The 18,652-nt window shown below is 37.1% G+C and overlaps 1 protein-coding gene across 1 annotated transcript in view; it reads left to right on the top strand.

Moving 5' to 3' along the window:
* Positions 1-18,652, top strand: part of SCAPER (S-phase cyclin A associated protein in the ER) — a 444,723-nt gene that overhangs the window by 80,318 nt on the left and 345,753 nt on the right. The window contains exons 6-8 of the mRNA XM_012801961.2: positions 383-483; positions 4,794-4,910; positions 9,704-9,864. Of these exons, the coding sequence (XP_012657415.1) occupies positions 383-483; positions 4,794-4,910; positions 9,704-9,864 (379 nt within the window). The remainder of the gene's footprint in view (positions 1-382; positions 484-4,793; positions 4,911-9,703; positions 9,865-18,652) is intronic.

Raw genomic sequence — 18,652 nt, forward strand, 5'->3', positions numbered from 1 at the left:
GGAGACTCGCTTGAGCCCAGGAGTTGGAGGTTGCTGTGAGCTGTAATGCCACGGCACTCTACCCAGGGGGACAGCTTGAGGCTCTGTCTCAAAAGAAAAAAAAAAAAGGATGGCTGGTTGAGGAGGCCTTGAGGTAGAATATCAGTACTATTTCTTGGTCCTTAGGCTCTTAACATACTATTTCTCAATATCTTACCAAACATTGAAAATTAAAAAAAAAAAACTACAAAAAACAAAAACTAGATCAGGAGGTTATGCTGATTCTTCAGTGAGGAGTATAAAGTAAAAATTATTAATTCCTGAGTCCTTCATTGTAATAGTTTCTTCTTAAAACTTCATATTCTTGGAATGCAATGTTATCTTTTTTGTTTGTTTAAATTAGGAGGTGCTAATGATGCTGGATAACTATGTGAGAGATTTTAAAGCATTGATTGACTGGATCCAACTTCAAGAAAAGCTGGAGAAGACAGATGCTCGCAGCAGGTAATGAGATCCAGTGTTAATGTTTATAGCAGCCCTCAGTAATAATCATTGAAATTGATAATGTACTTAACCTCTGATTGATTCGAAACTTACAAAACATTGGGTGCTGCATTTCTCATTCAGTTCAATAACAAATATTTATTGGATATTTATCAATGGGTATTATTGGGTTTGGCATAGAAATTTAATAGCTGAATATGACATAGTTACTACTCTCATGGAATTTGTATCCTAAGGATGTATTAAAACGTATTGGTATAAAAATAATTATGCTTGTTCAGAGAAGAGCATCTCTTTGGAGGCTAGATCTAGGAAAGACTTCATAGAGAATGCAGAAGAAGTCTTTAAAGGATGTGCTGGATTTTACCAAGTGGTTAGTCTTTTCAGATGAAAGGAATAAATTGAAACAGCTCTGAAAATGAAAGGCGTATTTGAAGTGAAAGTAATATAGGAAAAGGTACAATATTTATTTTTTCTTAATATACTAGGCAACGAGGAAAAATTGATGATTTTTGATTAGGAGACTAACACAAAATCAAAGTTTCTTTAGAAAGATTCATTTGGAATCGGCACACAATATGAGTGCTGTGTGACAGGCTGTAGGACTTTTGTGGTAAGGAGGACAGACACAGTCCCTGTCCTCAATGAAGCATACAGTACATGTTGTGGTCGAATTCGTCTCTTCCAAATTCATATGTTAAACTTAATAACCAGTGTGATAGTATTAAGAGGTGAGGCCTTTGGGGGGGGGGTGATAAAGTCATGAGGGTGGAGCCCTCATAATGGAATAGGGACCTTTTAAAAAGAGGTGGGAGCTTTTTTCCTCTTCTGCTATGTGAGGATACAGCTAGAAGATGCTGTCTGAGGAATGGGGCCTTTACCGGGCATTGAATCTGCTGACACTTTGATCTGGGTCTTCTCAAGACTCTAGAGCTGTAAGAAATAAATTTCTATTTTTCATAAATTATCAAGTTGAAGGGATCTTGTTACAGCAACCTGAGTAGACTAAGTACATTTCTAGCAGGAAGTACATGTGTGCAAAATGTTACTAAGAAGAAATACTGTGTACTCTGCAAATATGAGAAAAAGTACCATCAACCAGTTGCTAAGTCCGGGAAGGCTTCTCTAAGGAACTGACACTGAAGTTGGGATAGAATCCTCAAGTAGAAGTTGGCTAGCCAAAGGGAAAGAGTAATTCTAAATAGAGGTAACAGTTTGTGTGATGCCTTGGAGGTACAAGAGAACACAACATAGTCAGGGAATTTAGAGGTTAGTGGGACAGGAGTGAAAAGAACAAGGGAAAGAGAAGCATGAGCTGAGCCTAGAGAAGGTAGACTGGAACCACATTATGCAGAGATGTGTAGACGTGACAAAGAATTCAGAGTTTATTTTCACCTGATACAGGGTCTTAAAGTAAGGAAGTGACATACTTGGTTTGTATTTCTAGAAGATCATTTTGACTGCAGTGTGGGAAGGTTGAGGTGCAGCAGTATAGTATAGAGATGATGAATAGCGGTAATAGGGAGAGTTGAAAAATATTCTGGAGATAATCAGCTGGTCTTAGTATTATTATTTTCGTTATGTACAAAGGTAAAAGAAGTTTATTATTTAGTTTAGTTTTGACTTATAAGTAAAACCTGAAGCTTTGTGCACTGGGTCAACTCACATGGAAATACAGAGATGCCTTTTTTACCCAGAGAGCCTATGCTCTTTGCCTGGGATTTAACCTTGTTTCAATCTTAGTGGCCTTAAAAGGCCTCTTGTCTCATATTCATGTATCAGCCTTATGAAGGAACCAAGAGAGTGAAGGAATACCAAGAGACCAGTCTAGAGGTTTGGATCCCTAGGAAACCAAATCTAGGGAAAGTATTACATCTTTGTGTCAAGCAATTTTACTCCTGTACTTTGGTAATAACAGGCAATTGGATCTGTGGATGTGCTTTCCTTCCTTGGGTTGAACTAAGCTAAGGGATCATCATACTGATTTGGAACTTCTGGCTATGTTGTTCTTGTGAAGATAAGCAGAGGAAAGGAGGTTGAAAAAAATGGAATAGATTCACAGAGAGAAACAGAGATGAGATAGATCTTGTGTCTTTGAGAGTTTAAGGGTGTTGTTTTAAAGGCTATGCCGGGTCTAATCTTTAAGACCCTTGATTCTAGTCTACTAGTTCCTTACCACTCTCACCCCTTTGGAAGTCTTTGACCTTGCACAATTTAAATCCTGATAGTAAATTTTTATTTTTTTATTTTTTTTGAGACAGAGCTTCAAGCTGTCCCCCTGGGTAGAGTGCCATGGCATTACAGCTCACAGCAACCTCCAACTCCTGGGCTCAAGCAAGTCTCCTGCCTCTGCCTCCCAAGTAGCTGGGACCACAGGCGCCCGCCACAACGCCCAGCCATTTTTTTGTTGCAGCCATCATTGTTGTTTGGCGGGCCTGGGCTGGGGATTCGAACCTGCCACCTTAGGTGTACATGGCTGGCGCCTTAGCCAGTTGAGCTATAGGCGCTGAGCCTTTTTTTTTCATTTTTTAATTTAACTTAATTGAGTTTGTTCTTATGTCAAAAAATGATATATAATGTAAACACTGATGTATTTAAAAAGGTAACTTAATTATTTTTCATCCTTGCAAAATCCAGCCTTTTTTTTTTGGAGACAGAATCTCAAGCTGTTGCCCTGGGTAGAGTGCGGTGGCATCACATCTCATAGTAACCTCAAACTCTTGGGCTTACACGATTCTCCTGCCTTAGCCTCCCAAGTAGCTGGGACTACAGGCACCTGCCACACACCTGGCTATGTTGTTGTTGCATTTGTCACTGTTGTTTTAGCTGGCCTACGCTGGGTTTGAACCTGCCAGCCTAGGTGTAATGTGGCCAGCGCCCTATCCATTGAGCTATGGGTGCCATTGAAATCTAGTCTTCTAGTGGTGGCTGCATTGAGGATTGCATTGAGAAAGATTCAGAAGTCAAATCCAAGATTAACAGAGTAGTTGCCATCTCTGCCCTGTGATCATGGTTCAAAAAGGTACTTGAGGCGAGGTGGCGCCTGTGGCTCAAAGGAGTAAGGTGCCAGCCCCATATGCCGGAGGTGACGGGTTCAAGCCCAGTTCTGGCCAAAAACTGCAAAAAAAAGAAAAGGCTACTTGAGGCTTTTCTTTTTACTTTAACCAATTATCAGTATTTCTCTTTGCCTCATGAGGCAGCTGCCAGATATGGAAATCAACCTTAAATGCTCTGAGATGGTATTATCCATCTTACATTTTTAAAATTATAAATCAAAATTCATTTCAACTGGACTTGGTATTTAAATTTAAGAACTGAAATTATATATTATATAGGAGAAAATATAGACTCTTTGTAAGACAAAGACAGATACTACAAAGGAAAAAAATATTGATTTAATATTGATTCAATAGAAAACAAGCCTTTCTGTATAAAAAATAAAGAGTTAAATTAATAGCAAAATAGTTGCATCACCAGTGCCAGTGGATTTCTACCCATAATATTTGTAATAATAGTAGGAGTAAACTATTGCAAATTAGTCAGAAAATGATGTAAATTCTAGTGGGAAAAATGGGCCAAAGATACCAACATGTAAATCCCAAAAGAAGAAATTCACATTGTTGGTAAAAACATTCAGTTTCTCACTGGTAATGATAATAAACATACATAATTTAAAAAACAAAAACACTGAAATACCATTTTCCAATGAAATTTTTAATACAAGATACCAGCTGTTGGCAAAGCTGAACGGAAATGGAGAGTAAGATGCAAGGAAACCCAGGGAAGTGATAAGGATCTGATGAAGGCATATTGTACCCTGTTAGCTGATTGGTTGGGGGCCAGTTGCGAAGGTGAATAGAAGTTACAGTTCTTAGTTTTCCCAGCAAAGAGGAATGAACTCTTCATGCATCTTCTCTTAAGGGTGATTGAGTAGTATAGGAAGGAGACTTCATGTTTTCCTGTATATTGTTTCACAAACTTTTCCAGAACATCAGACACAAGTAGAATGAATTAGTATCACTGCCTTTTTAATGTTTTTTAGCTGGTCATGTGGAGGTTTGTAAATCATAAATGGTTTATCTGTGTAACCCCATGGCCCTTTTGAAATAAGTAGGGTTCTGATGCTTTATTGCATTGGGTAGAAAATCCTTGACCTTGCTTCATCTGATGGGATGGTAATTTTTTGGTAAGCAATGCTGTGGGGAAAATTTGTGACCTGACTATGTTTTCACTCTCTAAAAACTAAGAGAAAAGATTAGGTCCTCCTGTTTCTCTGTTAATTTAATCTGGTACATGTCTTGAATTGACAGACCAACATCTTTGGCATGGGAAGTAAAGAAGATGTCTCCAGGACGTCATGTGATTCCAAGTCCATCAACAGATAGAATAACTGTAACATCAAATGCTCGACGAAGCTTAAATTTTGGGTGAGATGAACTTAAAAAAAGCTTACTAAGGCTTGCATTACAATTAAACTGTTTTCTGTGGTAATATAGTAGTATAAAACTGATATTCCACTGCAAAAATATCTGTGTTTATGTTAAGCAAAATACTGTGCACATGTGATAACAACCCCTGAGAGGGGAACACTGTGCATTGTTTAGCAATCGCAGGGGAGGCCTCTGACTACCTTGCCAATTTCTGCTAAGTTCTTAGACCTTTCAGGAGGTTTTGCATCAACCCAGTTCCAGAGTATGAGTCTAGGGAGGCATACTCTGATTTGTCCAAGTCAAGTAAAGCAATGTTGCTGCTCACAAACAGGCAGCAAGAATCAGTAGAAGCCTAGAATCCATGGAAAGCTGGCCCCCCAAGGTTCAGGAAAGCTAACCAGATGGATGGAGTCTCAAGATAGCCAGAAGACCCACAAAATACTTGCTCTGGATTTATACACTGGATGCCATTTAGATTTCTGAGTTCAGGTGTTTCAGAACATTCTATGCTAGGGGTATGAAGACAAAGATGTTCTGGACAGTTCCTCCTTATCTCAGGGTATAACATTCTTGGTACATTTTTCCTGACAAGTTCCAAGCTAGAGGGGGAAGAGTTGGATTGACCACATGACCTGTCTTCCTGCATTGTGTATGAATTTGAAATTGTGTGTTTATCTGAATAAAAGTTAAAAATAACCCTCAAACATTAGTGTTTAGTTTTAAGGAAATATAATATATTCAAACATAAGTAGTGATCCAAAGACTAAAATGCATTAACAGTTTCATGATAAGTATTTTGTGACAAAAAGTGGCAATTTCTTTTGCAACATAAAATCTAAATATATATCATGTGTTATATTGTTGTCATACAAAGTACATCTTTTATACATTCACAACGCATCAACACAATTTTATAATTATTGTTTTATGTAGTTGTCTTTTTAATCAGGAGAAGAAAAGAGTTGAAAACAAAAACTGCACTTACATTGTCTTTTATAGTTACCTGTGTAGTTACATTTTCTAGTTCTTTACTGGTGGCCTTTATTTTTTTCATGAGAATTCATTCAATTTCTTGTTGGGAAGGTCTGCTAGTGACAGTTTCTCAGTTTTTATTTATCTGAGAATATTTTCATTTATCCTTTTAGTTAAATTATTTCTAGTACATAGAATTCTTGGTTGACAACTCTTTTCTTTCATCTCTTTGAATGTGTTACTTCATTGCTTTATGGCATCTGTGGTTTCTAATGAGAAATCAGCTGTTATTTATTTATTTATTTGAGACAGAGTCTCACTTTATTGCCCTCAGTAAAGGGCTGTGGTGTCATAGCTCACAGTAACCTCAAACTCTTGGGCTCAAGTGATTCTCTTGCCTCAGCCTCCTGAGCAGTTGGGACTAGAGATGCCTGCCACAATGCCCCGGTCTCGCTCTTGCTCAGGCTGGTCTCAAACTCCTGAGCACCAGCAATCCACCTGGGCCTCCCAGAGTGCTAGGATTACAGGTGTCAACCATCCTGCCTGCCCTCAAATCAGCTATTACTGAGGATCCTTGAATGTGATGCATCACTTCTCCCTTGATGCTTTTAAAATTCTCTGTGTTTGGCTTTTAATTGTTTGACTGTGATGTGTCTATCGATGTGAATCTGAGAATATCTTACTTGGTGTTTGTTGCGTCTCTTGGAAGTGTAGGTTAGTGTTTTTCATTAAATCTGGAAAGATTTGCCCATTGTTTCTTCAAATATTCTTTCTGCCCCTTTCTCTTTCTTCTCTCCTCTGAAAATCCCCCTATACATATGTTAATACTCTTGATGATGTCCCACAGATTTTGAGACTCTGTTCATCTTTCTTTATTCTTTTTTCTTTCTCTTCCATAGATCAGATTATCCCAAATGACCTTTCTTCAGGTTTGCTTGGTATTTTATTCAGCCATGTCAAATCTGTTGTTGAGTCCTACTAGGGATTTTTTAATTTCAGTTATACTTTTCAACCCCAGAATGTCTATGTGATTCTTTATATTTACCTTCTTTTTATTCTTTTTTATTTGGTGAAATTTTATTCTCTTCCTTTCCTCTAGTTCTTCAGACATGGTGTCCTTTTGCTCTTTAAACATCATTATAATAGCTGATATAAAGTTTTTGTCTATTAAGTCCAGTGTCTGGGCTTCTTGTTGCTCTTCTTATAAATGAGGCATACTTTCATTTTTGTTTGTATATATGTGGGGTTTTTTTGAATATTGTTGAAAAGTAGAGTTTTTTTAATCATATTTGTTTTATTTTTTTTATTAAATCATAGCTGTGTACATTAATACAGTCATGGGGTACAGTGTGCTGTTTTCATATACAATTTGAAATATTTTCATCAAACTGGTTAACATAGCCTTCATGTCATTTCTTAGTTATTGTGTTAAGACATTTGTATTCTACATTTAGAAAGATTCACATGTACCCTTATAAGATTTTAAATGATAAAATATGACAGCTTTGGAGATCAGATTGCTACTCTCCCTAGGATTGTTATTATTTTTGTTTTTTGTTGTTGTTACTTTAGTTTAATGATTATCTTGAACAAATTTTTTAGAGTCTGTTATCTTTGTTGTGTGTAGCCACTAAATTCTATGCATAATTATCAATCTCAACTAATGATTTGACAGAGGTTTCTTTAAGTACCTTGAGCTAATGAAACTCTGAATTCCTGCCTGGTTCTGTGTGTCTGTTGGGGGCACTGTCAGTGCTCTGGCAGTTTAAACTCTGCCTTTGTTGTCACTTCCTACTTTCTCAGAGCCTCACCGCCAGTCAGAGGTGAGAGGTTAGGGTCCTCTCCAGTTTCTTAAATGGACATAACCTGTGCGTGTGTGTGGTCTTCTTGATTTCCAGGAGTAAATGCATCTGTTGGAGCTTTTCAAAATCCTCTGTGGAAGTCTCATTCTTTAGAACTTCAGTTTCGAGCTTAGCCCTTTGTTTGCCTCAAATGTTATTACTGCTTCTAATAGTTGTGATATTAAGAAGAAAATGGTGATATTTGTTTTCCACTAAGATCCCTGGGGAAATTTGTTCCCAAGAGATTGAGCCTTAGTGTTTGATATGTAATGTAAGGCTGTTAAGGAGTTTTCTTGGTCAGTTTTCTTCCCTCTGTTAAATTCTGACCTTCTTTGACCTTCTCATTCCATTTCTCCCCATGTCAAAGTTAATGGCTTCCACCTCTTATTACTTCTAACCTTGTATGTAGTTATTTTATTACATTTGCTTTTTTTTTTTTTTCGTGAGTGTGTGTCTGTTTTTTTGCACTTATACTAGGACTTTCTCTAAGGCAAGATCTTTGCTATTATCTCTGTATTCTGAGTGCCTGGCACTATACCTGACACTTCGTAAAAATGTTTATTCAATAGAACCACACTATTGCTTTCAAGTGCATTTATTTAGTTAATAGGTAGTGTTACCTTTGGTTAAGATTGATGGGGTTTGGAATCTTATAATAATTTGACCATACTGGATTTATGAAAATATATACAAAGACAAATATTTGTATGTTGAAGTACCATTTTAGGGGAACTTGCTCTGTAATGCATTGCATTGGTCTGTGGTTCCGAGTATTGTGTAGGACATGGTTTAACACTGTAAGCTTTTAACATACATGTGGTGAAAGTTCTCATACTGGTCTCTATCTAACTTTGTCATTAGGTCTATTTCTCTCAGCTTGCTGGACAATTGTGGCTCTTAGGCTATTTTTAGTATATCTATTTACTTCTGGTATTGCTGGTTGAGTTATGTGTTTACCCCCAATATGGTGATAATTATCAAACTTGGTGTATGCAAGTTATTTTCACAATATTTTAACTTATAATTAAGTAAGCTAGTGAAATATTAGTATAAAAAGAGACATTTTTCTTATGAAAAGTTTAGGTAAAATTTTTTGAAATTTAATAAGTAACAACTGTTAAAATAAAGTTGCTGTCCAGTGAGTAAAAAGGATAACTACAAGTTTGGCAAAATGTTATTTAAGTTAGGAGAATTATACATTAAATTGTTTAATACATGTCATTGAACTTTCATTTCACTTTAAAGGATCCGGAATGGATATTGTTGGTGAGACATCATGCTTCTGTAAGAAATGTGACAGGCTAGGGGAGGTGACTCATGCTCATAGCTCCAGCACTTAGGGATGCTGAGGTGGGAGAATTGTTTGAGGCTAGAACTTTGAGACCTAGTCTGTACAAAAAAATTAGAAAAATTAGCTGGGTGTGGTGGCACATACCTGTATTCCTATCTGCTTGGAAGGCTGAGGGAAGAGGGTTGCTTGAGCCCAGAAGTTTGAAGTTTTAGTGAGCTGTGATGATATACTTCTGTACTCCACTCAGGTAACAGTGAGACCCCCCCCAAAAAAGAAATGTGCACAAAGAAAAAGCCTGTTTTAATAGTACCTATATAAAGATTGACAAATTAATGCACATTTACTAAGCATGTAACACATAACTGTATGATATCTAGGCATAATTTTTTAAAGGATTCTCCCATTTAAGTGAATTTTTCTTTTAAATAATTTTAACAAGTTTGTCTATATTATCTTTATTCATTTTCTTTATTCCCATACTTATGTTTGTTATACTATATAAAATTATTGAAGTATTAGATCAAGTTAAACTTATGAATATAAATTAAATATAAATTTCCATGACAGTGTTTTTTTACATATATAGATATATACACATAGTTAATTTAAAATCGAAATATATTTAGTACATTGAAAATTATTACTTTCATATTTAATTTATTAAATGTACTTGTTTTTCTTCATAGCAGTTCACCAGGCACAGTGGCAGCTCCTCATCTGGCTCCCACAGGTGTCAGTTGGGCTGACAAGGTGAAAGCTCATCATACGGGCTCTCCTGCTTCTTCAGATGGAGTACCTGCCCAGTCTTGTCCAACGATGATAGTACAGAAGCCTTCACGCAAAAATGGCAAGTGACTCTGAATTAGCCTTTTTGTGTTGTAGATAGGTGGCTATATGGAGATATTTATTTAAAGAGATTAGTCCTAATAGAGTGATATATTCATCTCTTTGTGCCATCTTTGTGTTATTAATTTACCATAGTTAAAACCATAAATTAAAAGCTGAGCATAATTACTTCTCAGTACTGAATGATAGCTTATGGAGATCATTATAGTTTCAGATTTGCCCTTTGTAAACTTCAAGGAGAATGATGTCTTTTGTGGATTAGCTTATAAGATCCTTTAGAATTCTTTTGATGTATAGGAGAAAAAAATAGGCTAGCCGATTCTCTGGCAGAATACACTTTTAAGTAGCATGTCACTGCTTCAGCTATTTAATATTTGGTTATTATTTTGGTACTGCAGAGTAGTATTTTATGTTTATCTTTGCTCACGCATCTATTTTCTATTTCATTAGAATAATTAAGGAACATAAATAACTAAAAAGGATATTATTATGAGAGCCTACCCTGAACAATTATTCCATAAGAATTTCTTTTGTAAAATTTTTTTATATGGAAATCTAGAGTGGATTTTTACTCATCTATAGAGGCTGAGATTTTAGAATGATAAGTTTAGGAGAACTTCAGAAACTGCTTTTTCTTCAGAGGATCATCTGAAGAGATGTGGAAGCTTTCAGGTTCAGAAAGAGGTGTTTTATTGCACATATGAAGGATGTTGCTATCTTTGCATTATGGATGTGTTTTATTTTGTTTTTCTATTTTGGTCTCAGTAAGTTGTGTTGGCTTACTTAAAATATTAATCCTTACTTTTTACCCCTGTTTTCTTCATACAAACTGAGTGTAGAAGATTGACAATAGGCAAGAGTTTTTCTCTCCTGGGAAAAGGTAGGAAAATATGGAATCATCAGGCTTAGTTCTGTATCTTGAAAGAATCTGAGAGAAATGTGTTATAAAATCAAATCTGGAAAATAAAGGAGTCATGGTATTAGCATATATCCTTGCTTTGTTCAAAGCATTACTCTCAAATTATTCATGAAAAGCCATTTAGTTAAGATAAAATGATAGATCTTGATTATAACAATACTTAAACCCTTACAATGTTTCTCTTGACTGCTTTGGTCTTCAGTTTTGGAGTTTCAGTGCATGGGTATGCACAGTGAGTTATGGTGTTCTTTGGAAAAAGTAAACTGTTTTTCTTTTGCTCTCCCACCACAACAGTTAATACAGAAGATTTCTGTGATGTCTGGTCACCAAGAAATGTGTGGGAGTTTCTTCCTGCTAAAAACAACTTGTCAAACAGTTCTGTAGCAGACACCAGCTCATTGTCCTCTACTTCAATTCAATTCTGACATTGTTGACTTAGAGACAGCATTGGATCCCACTAGTTGAGGGCTCAATCCCACAAGACTATGTCCCATGTTAGATGCCAGTTTCAAACACCAGATTGTTTTACCCATGTTTGTGATTGACCAGCTGTAAATTAGGGTTCCCCAACACCCCATCTTTGTGTTTGTTTAATTTGCTAGAGTGGCTCACAGAACTCAGGAAAACACATTTGCCAATTTATGAAGGATACTGCAAAAGATACAATGTAGATAGGCATAGGGCAAGGTATTTGGGAAGGGGTACAGAGTTTCCATACCCTCTCTAGGCATGCCATCCTAATAGAAACCTCCAAGTGTTCACTTGTCTGGAAGCTCCCAAATTCATGCCCTTTTTTGGGTTTTTATAGATGCTGTGGTACCTAGGTATGATTGAGTAAACTACTGAAGATCAACCTAACCTTTGGCTCTTCCCCACCCTTCACTCCAAGGAGGTGAGGGTAGGGTGAGGCTGAAAGTCCTAACCTTCTAATACTGCCTTGGTCCAGTGACTAGCCCTCATCCTGAAGCTACTTGAACAGCTGCCATCCACTAGTGAAGTTATTAGCATTCAAAAATATATCTATCACTTTGGAGATTCCAAGGGTTTTAGGAGTATATACCAGGACACTGAGCTATTTGACAATATCACAGGCATATATACTTTAACTAAAAATAACAATACTACATATAGTATCTGTCAGGGGGCTATGAAGACCCCAACCCCAGTTCACGCTTTTTCTGGGTGCCACTAGGAAGCAGCCTCCAGAATTTGAAAGTACTTTGACTCTGCTGGCACAAAGTATAAACTAAGCAGCAGCAGTAGAAGCAGCAGCAGAGCTTTGCAAAAAGAGGAAGTCAGGCAGCAGTGGCAATTTAACAGAAAAGTTTAATTCTTTTAAGCAAATAGAAGACACTTTAGGTTTTAAGCAGTTAGATCTCACCTGAAAGGAACGTCTGGGTCTTTTCCTCGAGAATAAAGGAAAAGGAAGGAAAAAGGCAAACATTTTCCCTTGTATTTTTATTCCCTAATTCCTAGCCTTGTTCTACCCACTTCTGATGTTTCTACATTTCTTAATTCATGTTTATGCATTTCTATTACTTAAGGTTTTTTTTTGTTTGTTTGTTTTGTTTTTTTGCACTTTTTTGCCGGGGCTGGGTTTGAACCCACCACCTCCGGTATATGGGATGGGGCTGGAGCCTTACTCCTTTGAGCCACAGGTGCCGCCCCTTACTTAAGGTTTTGATCAAGCTGACTCCACACTATCAACTGACTTTTCTTTGGAAAGCCTTCAAGATATTAATAGGGAATTGATTAATCATGGGATAGTGACTAACTTCTTTAAAAAAAAATTCTTATTGATTAATCCCTCTATAGGGGCCTTAGGTGTTGAACAGTTTCTGAATTTTAAAACTTTCTAACTGCAACTTTAGCTAGCTCTGCTTGTAGTAGTCCACAATAGTTTATTTTCCATACCCTGTTCATGTCTAAGCTAAGGGACTGTCTAAGTTTTTTCTCTTCCCCTTTTAATTAGTTTCTTTTTCCTTCTCTCACCCTGTTCCCTGTCCCTAACAATATCTAAGTATATAATTATGTGTTAGAAAAAAAACAATCTATCTTTCTCTCTCTCTTTTTCTTCTCCCCCTACCTTCTCTTTCCCTCCCTTCCCCTTCTCCTCCACTCCTCAGAGTTTAACTCTTTTGCCCCTGGTAGAGTGCTATGGCATCAGCCTAGCTCACAGCAACCTCAGACCCTTGGGTTCAAGTGATCCTCCTGCCTCAGCCTCCCATAGCTGTGACTACAGGTGCCTGCCACAACATCTGGCTTATTTTTCTTTACTTTTTTTTTTTTTTTTTTAGTAGAGAATTTCTTGCTCTTATTCAGGCTGTTCTTGAACTCCTGAGCCTAAGCAGTCCTCCCACCTTGGCCTCCTAGAGTGCTAGGCTTACAGGCATGTGCCACCACACCTAGCCACAAAAAAATATTTCTAGTTAAAGATGACAGAATACCATATACATTTAATTTACTTTTCCCCAAACCCAGCTAAAATGGTATAAAAAGATTCAAAAATTTAGACTTAATAGCTGGGCATTGTGGTGGGCGCCTGTAGTCCCAGCTACTTTGGAGGCTGAGGGTAAAGAATCACTTAAGCCCAGGAGTTTGAGGTTGCTGTGAGCTGTGATGCCACAGCACTCTACTAAGGGTGACATAGTGAGACTCTGTCTCAAAAACAAAAACAAACAAGCAAAAATTAGACTTAGGAGAAAAGATGATATGAACAAATTTTTTGAAGTTGGAAAGGAAAAAGACCAATGATAACTGATAAAATTTGAGTATGCTAGTTGAAACCTAAGCTAAAAAGAGAAGACAAAACTAAAAAACAATTCAGTTTGTTTCATGAAACTCCTATGTGATCAAAACATTGGTGGGAGCAGGTATCTCTGGATGTGATGGTAAAGTAAGGGTGGTACTTCTGCATTTAATCTCCCTAATCCTCCTTTTCTCCCTCTTTCTCAACTGAATAGTAGTATGGCTATACTTCCTTTATGCCAGTAGAATATTGGAGGTTTATGTTCTCGAGAAGGTAAAAAAGATGGTATTTGACTTGTGGTCTGCCACCTACCTTGAAAGATGGAAGTGCTGTATTAAAAACATGCAATTAAGTGAAAGACTCTATATAGATAATTTTGGGATCTTCCACCTCCAGTCTTCTCTCCCACTGAACTTCTGGGTTTCCAGATCAAGAAAATCCACACCGAAGGAACATGTTCAGATTTGATATAGGTTGTGAGATATTGGTCTGCAAGGCTAATACTATAATTAGATTATAATTGGCATCTTAGGAGAACTTGGTGATCTGAAACCAGATTGTGGGCTCTGGTAGATTTTCTGCCAAGTTTTTTTTTTTTGAAGTGGAGCCTCAAGCTATCCCCCTGGGTAGAGTGCCATGGCATCACGCTCACAGCAACCTCCAACTCCTGGGCTCAAGCGAGTCTCCTGCCTCAGCCTCCCAAGTAGCTGGGACTACAGGTGCCCGCCACAGTGCCCAGCCATTTTTTGGTTGCAGCCATCATTGTTGTTTGGTGGGTCCGGGCTAGGGATTCGAACCTGCCACCTTAGGTGTACGTGGCTGGCGCCTTAGCCGCTTGAGCCACAGGCGCCAAGCCTTCTGCCAAGTTTTGTGCCAAGAAATTTCTCGTATCACAGTGTTTTTATGCCATTGCCACTCTTAAGTGGTGGAGTTTGTTACTTTCTCCTTGAATCTCTAATTGGTCCTGTGACCTAATAATCAGTAGAATATAATAGGAGTGATAGCTTCCCTGTTGAGGCCTTAAGAAGTCTTGCAGCTTTCATTTTCTCCTTTTTGAAAGCCCCATGACATTTAAAGAAGCCTAGGATAGACCACTGAAAACGAGAGACCCTGTGAAGAGAAAAGGCCATAAGAAGGAGAAGTGAGATATTTCAGCCAAAAGCCAGTACCAAGCTTTCAGTTATGTGATAAAGTCATCATGGATGGATATTGTTTGACTTCAGTTGAATCATTCTAGCTGACACTATGTGGAGAAGTGAGGATACATTCCACAGAGCACTGCTTAGATTTCTGACTCAAAGATATTTGTGGAAATAAAATGGTTACTGTTTAAAATTGGATATGATGATCACTGAGAATTTCCTCAAATTGTTGAAAGTCATCAAGTAGTCTCAGGTTCAAGATGCACTTTCAACAGTAGTAGGTAATGGGAATATCTAGTATTTGGATAACTTAAGGAATGATGTATAAAAGAACAGCCAGGTACAGTGGCTCATGTATGTAATCCTAGCACTTTGGGAAGTGAGGTGAGAGGATTGCTCAAAGCCCAGGAGTTTGAGACCAGTATGGACAACATAGTGAGTCTGTCTCTACCCTGCTGAAAAAACAAAACAAAACAACAAAGAAATGTGGTGGCTCGTAGCCCTAACTACTAAGGTGACTGAGCCCAGGAATTCAAGGTTATAGTAGCTATGATTATGCCACTGCACACTAGCTTGGGTGACAGAGTGAGACTCTCTCCCTAAATAGAAGAAGAAAAAAAAGAGGAAACCCTGAAAGATATAATTAAATAAAGGTTATTTCCTACAACTGAAGGGTATAAGTTTTTAGGCCAAATGGGCCAGTTAAGTGCCCAATAAAAATTGATGAAAATAGAGATGACATCAAAGCATGTTAGGAAATTTCTGATTGCTACAGAAGATGAGATACTTTAATGATTAGAGAAAATAATAAGTTTGTGTACAGATGACCAAGAATCAGAATGGCACCTACTTTTTCAAAAATGTCACTAGAAGCCATAAGAAAATTAGTCTTCAAAATTCTGAAGAGAAATAATTGCTAGTCTAAAATTTATATTTCTAACCAAATTATCCATTAGAAGTGAGACTAAAGGTACTTTCAAATATGCAAGGCCTCAACAAGTTTTTACTTCATAGGGACCCAATCACTATTAGAGAGAACGAGCACAGAAGAGAGGAAAAGGCAGTAAGTCTATAATGGTAATCCCAGGATGAGATATATGTATATTTTTTATTATTATTAAATGATAACTATGTACATTAATGCAGTTCTGGGGTACAGTGTGGTGTTTTCATATATAATTTGAAATATTTTCATCAATCTGGTTAACATAGCCTTCATGTCATTTTCTTAGTTATTGTGTTAAGACAATCATATTCTACTCTTAGATTCACTTGTACCCTTGTAAGATAAACCATAGAAGTGATCCCTCCAATTACCTTCCCTCCACCCATTCCCCTCATAGTGAGACTCCATCTTTATAAAAATATAATTAAAAATGTAGTTGACGGGAGGTGCCTGTGCCTCAGTGAGTAGGGTGTCAGCCCCATATACCGAGGGTGGAGGGTTCAAACCCGGCCCCGGCTGAACTGCAACAAAAAATAGCCAGGCGTTGTGGCAGGCACCTGTAGTCCCAGCTACTCTGGAGGCTGAGGCAAGGGAATCGGGTAAGCTCGGGAGTTGGAGGTTGCTGTGAGCTGTGTGGATACCACAGCACTCTACCAAGGGTGATAAAGTGAGACTCTCTCTCTACAAAAAAACAATGTTGGTGGCATGTGTCTTTATTGCTACTTGGGAAGCTGAGGCAGGAGGATCGCTTGTGTCCAGGAGTTCAAGTTTACAGTGACCTATGATTGGGCCACTGCATTCCAGCCTAAGTGACAGAGCAAGACCATATCTCTTTAAAAAAAATCAACTCAAAACTGAGTACCCTCCATTTATTATTAGACAAAATAGACAAAGTAGGCAAGAACCTTTTTCTAGGGAGATATTTTTTAAAGATTAAAGGGTAAATTCAATGGGAAAAATTTATAAAGTGGCAATTCATTAGAAAGAATTCTAAATTTATGTGTATCTAACATAACTTGAAAAGTATATGAATCAAAAATTAATAAAACTGAAGGGAAATACTGAGAAATCTTTTGGGAAACCTTGTCTCAACAATAATACAAGTTGATAAAATTCAGTGAACTTCACATAATCAACATGTCTAACAAATAAAGCGTAGTTTTTTCATTCTTTTTCTTTTAATGCTTCAATTTGCATATTTTTTACTAAGGTGTATTCTGGTCCACTAATCCTCTACTCTGTGTGTCTAATCTGCTGTTAAGGCAGTCTATTAAATTGGTATTTGATGTTATTTATCAGTTCTGGAATTGCCATTTGACCATTAAAATGTAGTTTCCAATATCTGCTGGAAGTCTCCATCTTTACAGATTTTCTTGAACATATTTATCATAGCTACTTTAAAACATCTATGTCTGCTAAAATACAGTATCTGGAATACCTGTAACTTTACTTTAAACACATTTTTTTTGTGTGTGTGAGGTTTCAGTTATTCAAGCTAGTTTTTTTATTTTTACCATGCCTCACAGTCTGATACTACTGATTAAATCTTGTAAGTCTCCTTTCAAAAGAACTTTTTTTTTGGTTTAGCAAGATGATAGACCACAGATTACCCTAATCCTCTCAAGGTTTGGTTTAAGATTTTGTTAAGGTCGATGTGTTGTGTTTTGTTCTTTTTCCTTTTGGGGTCTCAAATGAAAAGCTGGGGTGTTTGCCAAGACCACTAAATTCCCAGATTGTAAATTCTGTCTCCTCATCACTGTATACCTGCTGCAATATCTGTTTAGCACTTTAGCTTTCCAACTGCTCCTAGGTTTCTTGGAGTCCTGCCCTTTGTGTGCAAACATTAGCTGTTGTCAGACTTCTTGAGGATAGATTGAATCCAGATGTTTTGGCTTATTTACCTGCAGTTTCCTCCCATGCCCTCCAAGATTTTTGCCCCTGAAGTCCCAGTTTCTGTAGATTCCCTGAATCCAATATCTATTTCAACTCTTGGAAATGCTGGTTTCTGCTAGGACTTTTTTTGTACTCTGAATTCCACTTATCTTCAGGGAAAATGCTGGGGTGAATGTGGATATCATATTGTTATCATTCCTTTTCTAAAAAATTGTAGTTTCTTGAGACTTGCCCATGTTGGTTGCTTTCCAATGCTGTTAAATAGTTTATTTATATATTGTCTAGTTTTATAGTTATTCTTGGCAGGAAGAGGGTCTGTTAATATAAGCTACTTTGTCATGGCTAGCACAGTCAGTTCAAATACATATTCAAGCACATACGGACCACATTTACCAAAATTGAAACATGCTGGGCCATTAGATATGTCTCATAAAATTCCAGGAGATTTTGATGATTCCCACTAATCACAGTGGGATTAAATTAGACATCAATTACAAACATATAGCTATATAATTCCCAAAGTTTTAAAATTTTGGAAAATACTTTGCATACGTGGAATTAGAGAAGACAGCACAATGAAAATCAGAAAAATTGAATTGAATGAAAATGAACATTGTGAGATTAGGGTAAAGCTGTACTTTGAGGAAAATTTCTAGCCTCAATTATATTTAGAGAACTCAATTATATTATTCTTAGAGAAGAAAAGCTAAAATCTACTTTTTGTTCATCTCACCAAGTTAGAAAAGAACAGCAAGTTAAAACCAAAGAACACAGAAGGAAATAAAACATATAAATAAGAACAGAGAAAATCAATAAAGTCAAAAAGTAGGTCTTCAAATCAATTAATAAAATTAACAGACTTCTAGTTATACCGTACTGATCAAGTAAAAGAAGACACTAGGTGTAATTCCAGGAATTAAATAGAGGATGTTGCTAGAGATCTCACAGATATTAAAAAAGATAAGAGGATTTTATAAGCAATATTATATACTAAATTTAGAAATACAGAGGAAATTGATAAATTCCTTGCACAACACAACTTTAACATTTGCATTGTAAGAATTATGAAAACGCCTGTGGCTCAAGCAGCTGAGGCACCAGCCACATACACCAGAGCTGGTGGGTTAGAATCCAGCCCAG

The sequence above is a fragment of the Otolemur garnettii genome, unplaced genomic scaffold (assembly GCF_000181295.1).
Source record: "Otolemur garnettii isolate 467f Iridium unplaced genomic scaffold, OtoGar3 scaffold00011, whole genome shotgun sequence".
NCBI lineage: Eukaryota > Metazoa > Chordata > Mammalia > Primates > Galagidae > Otolemur > Otolemur garnettii.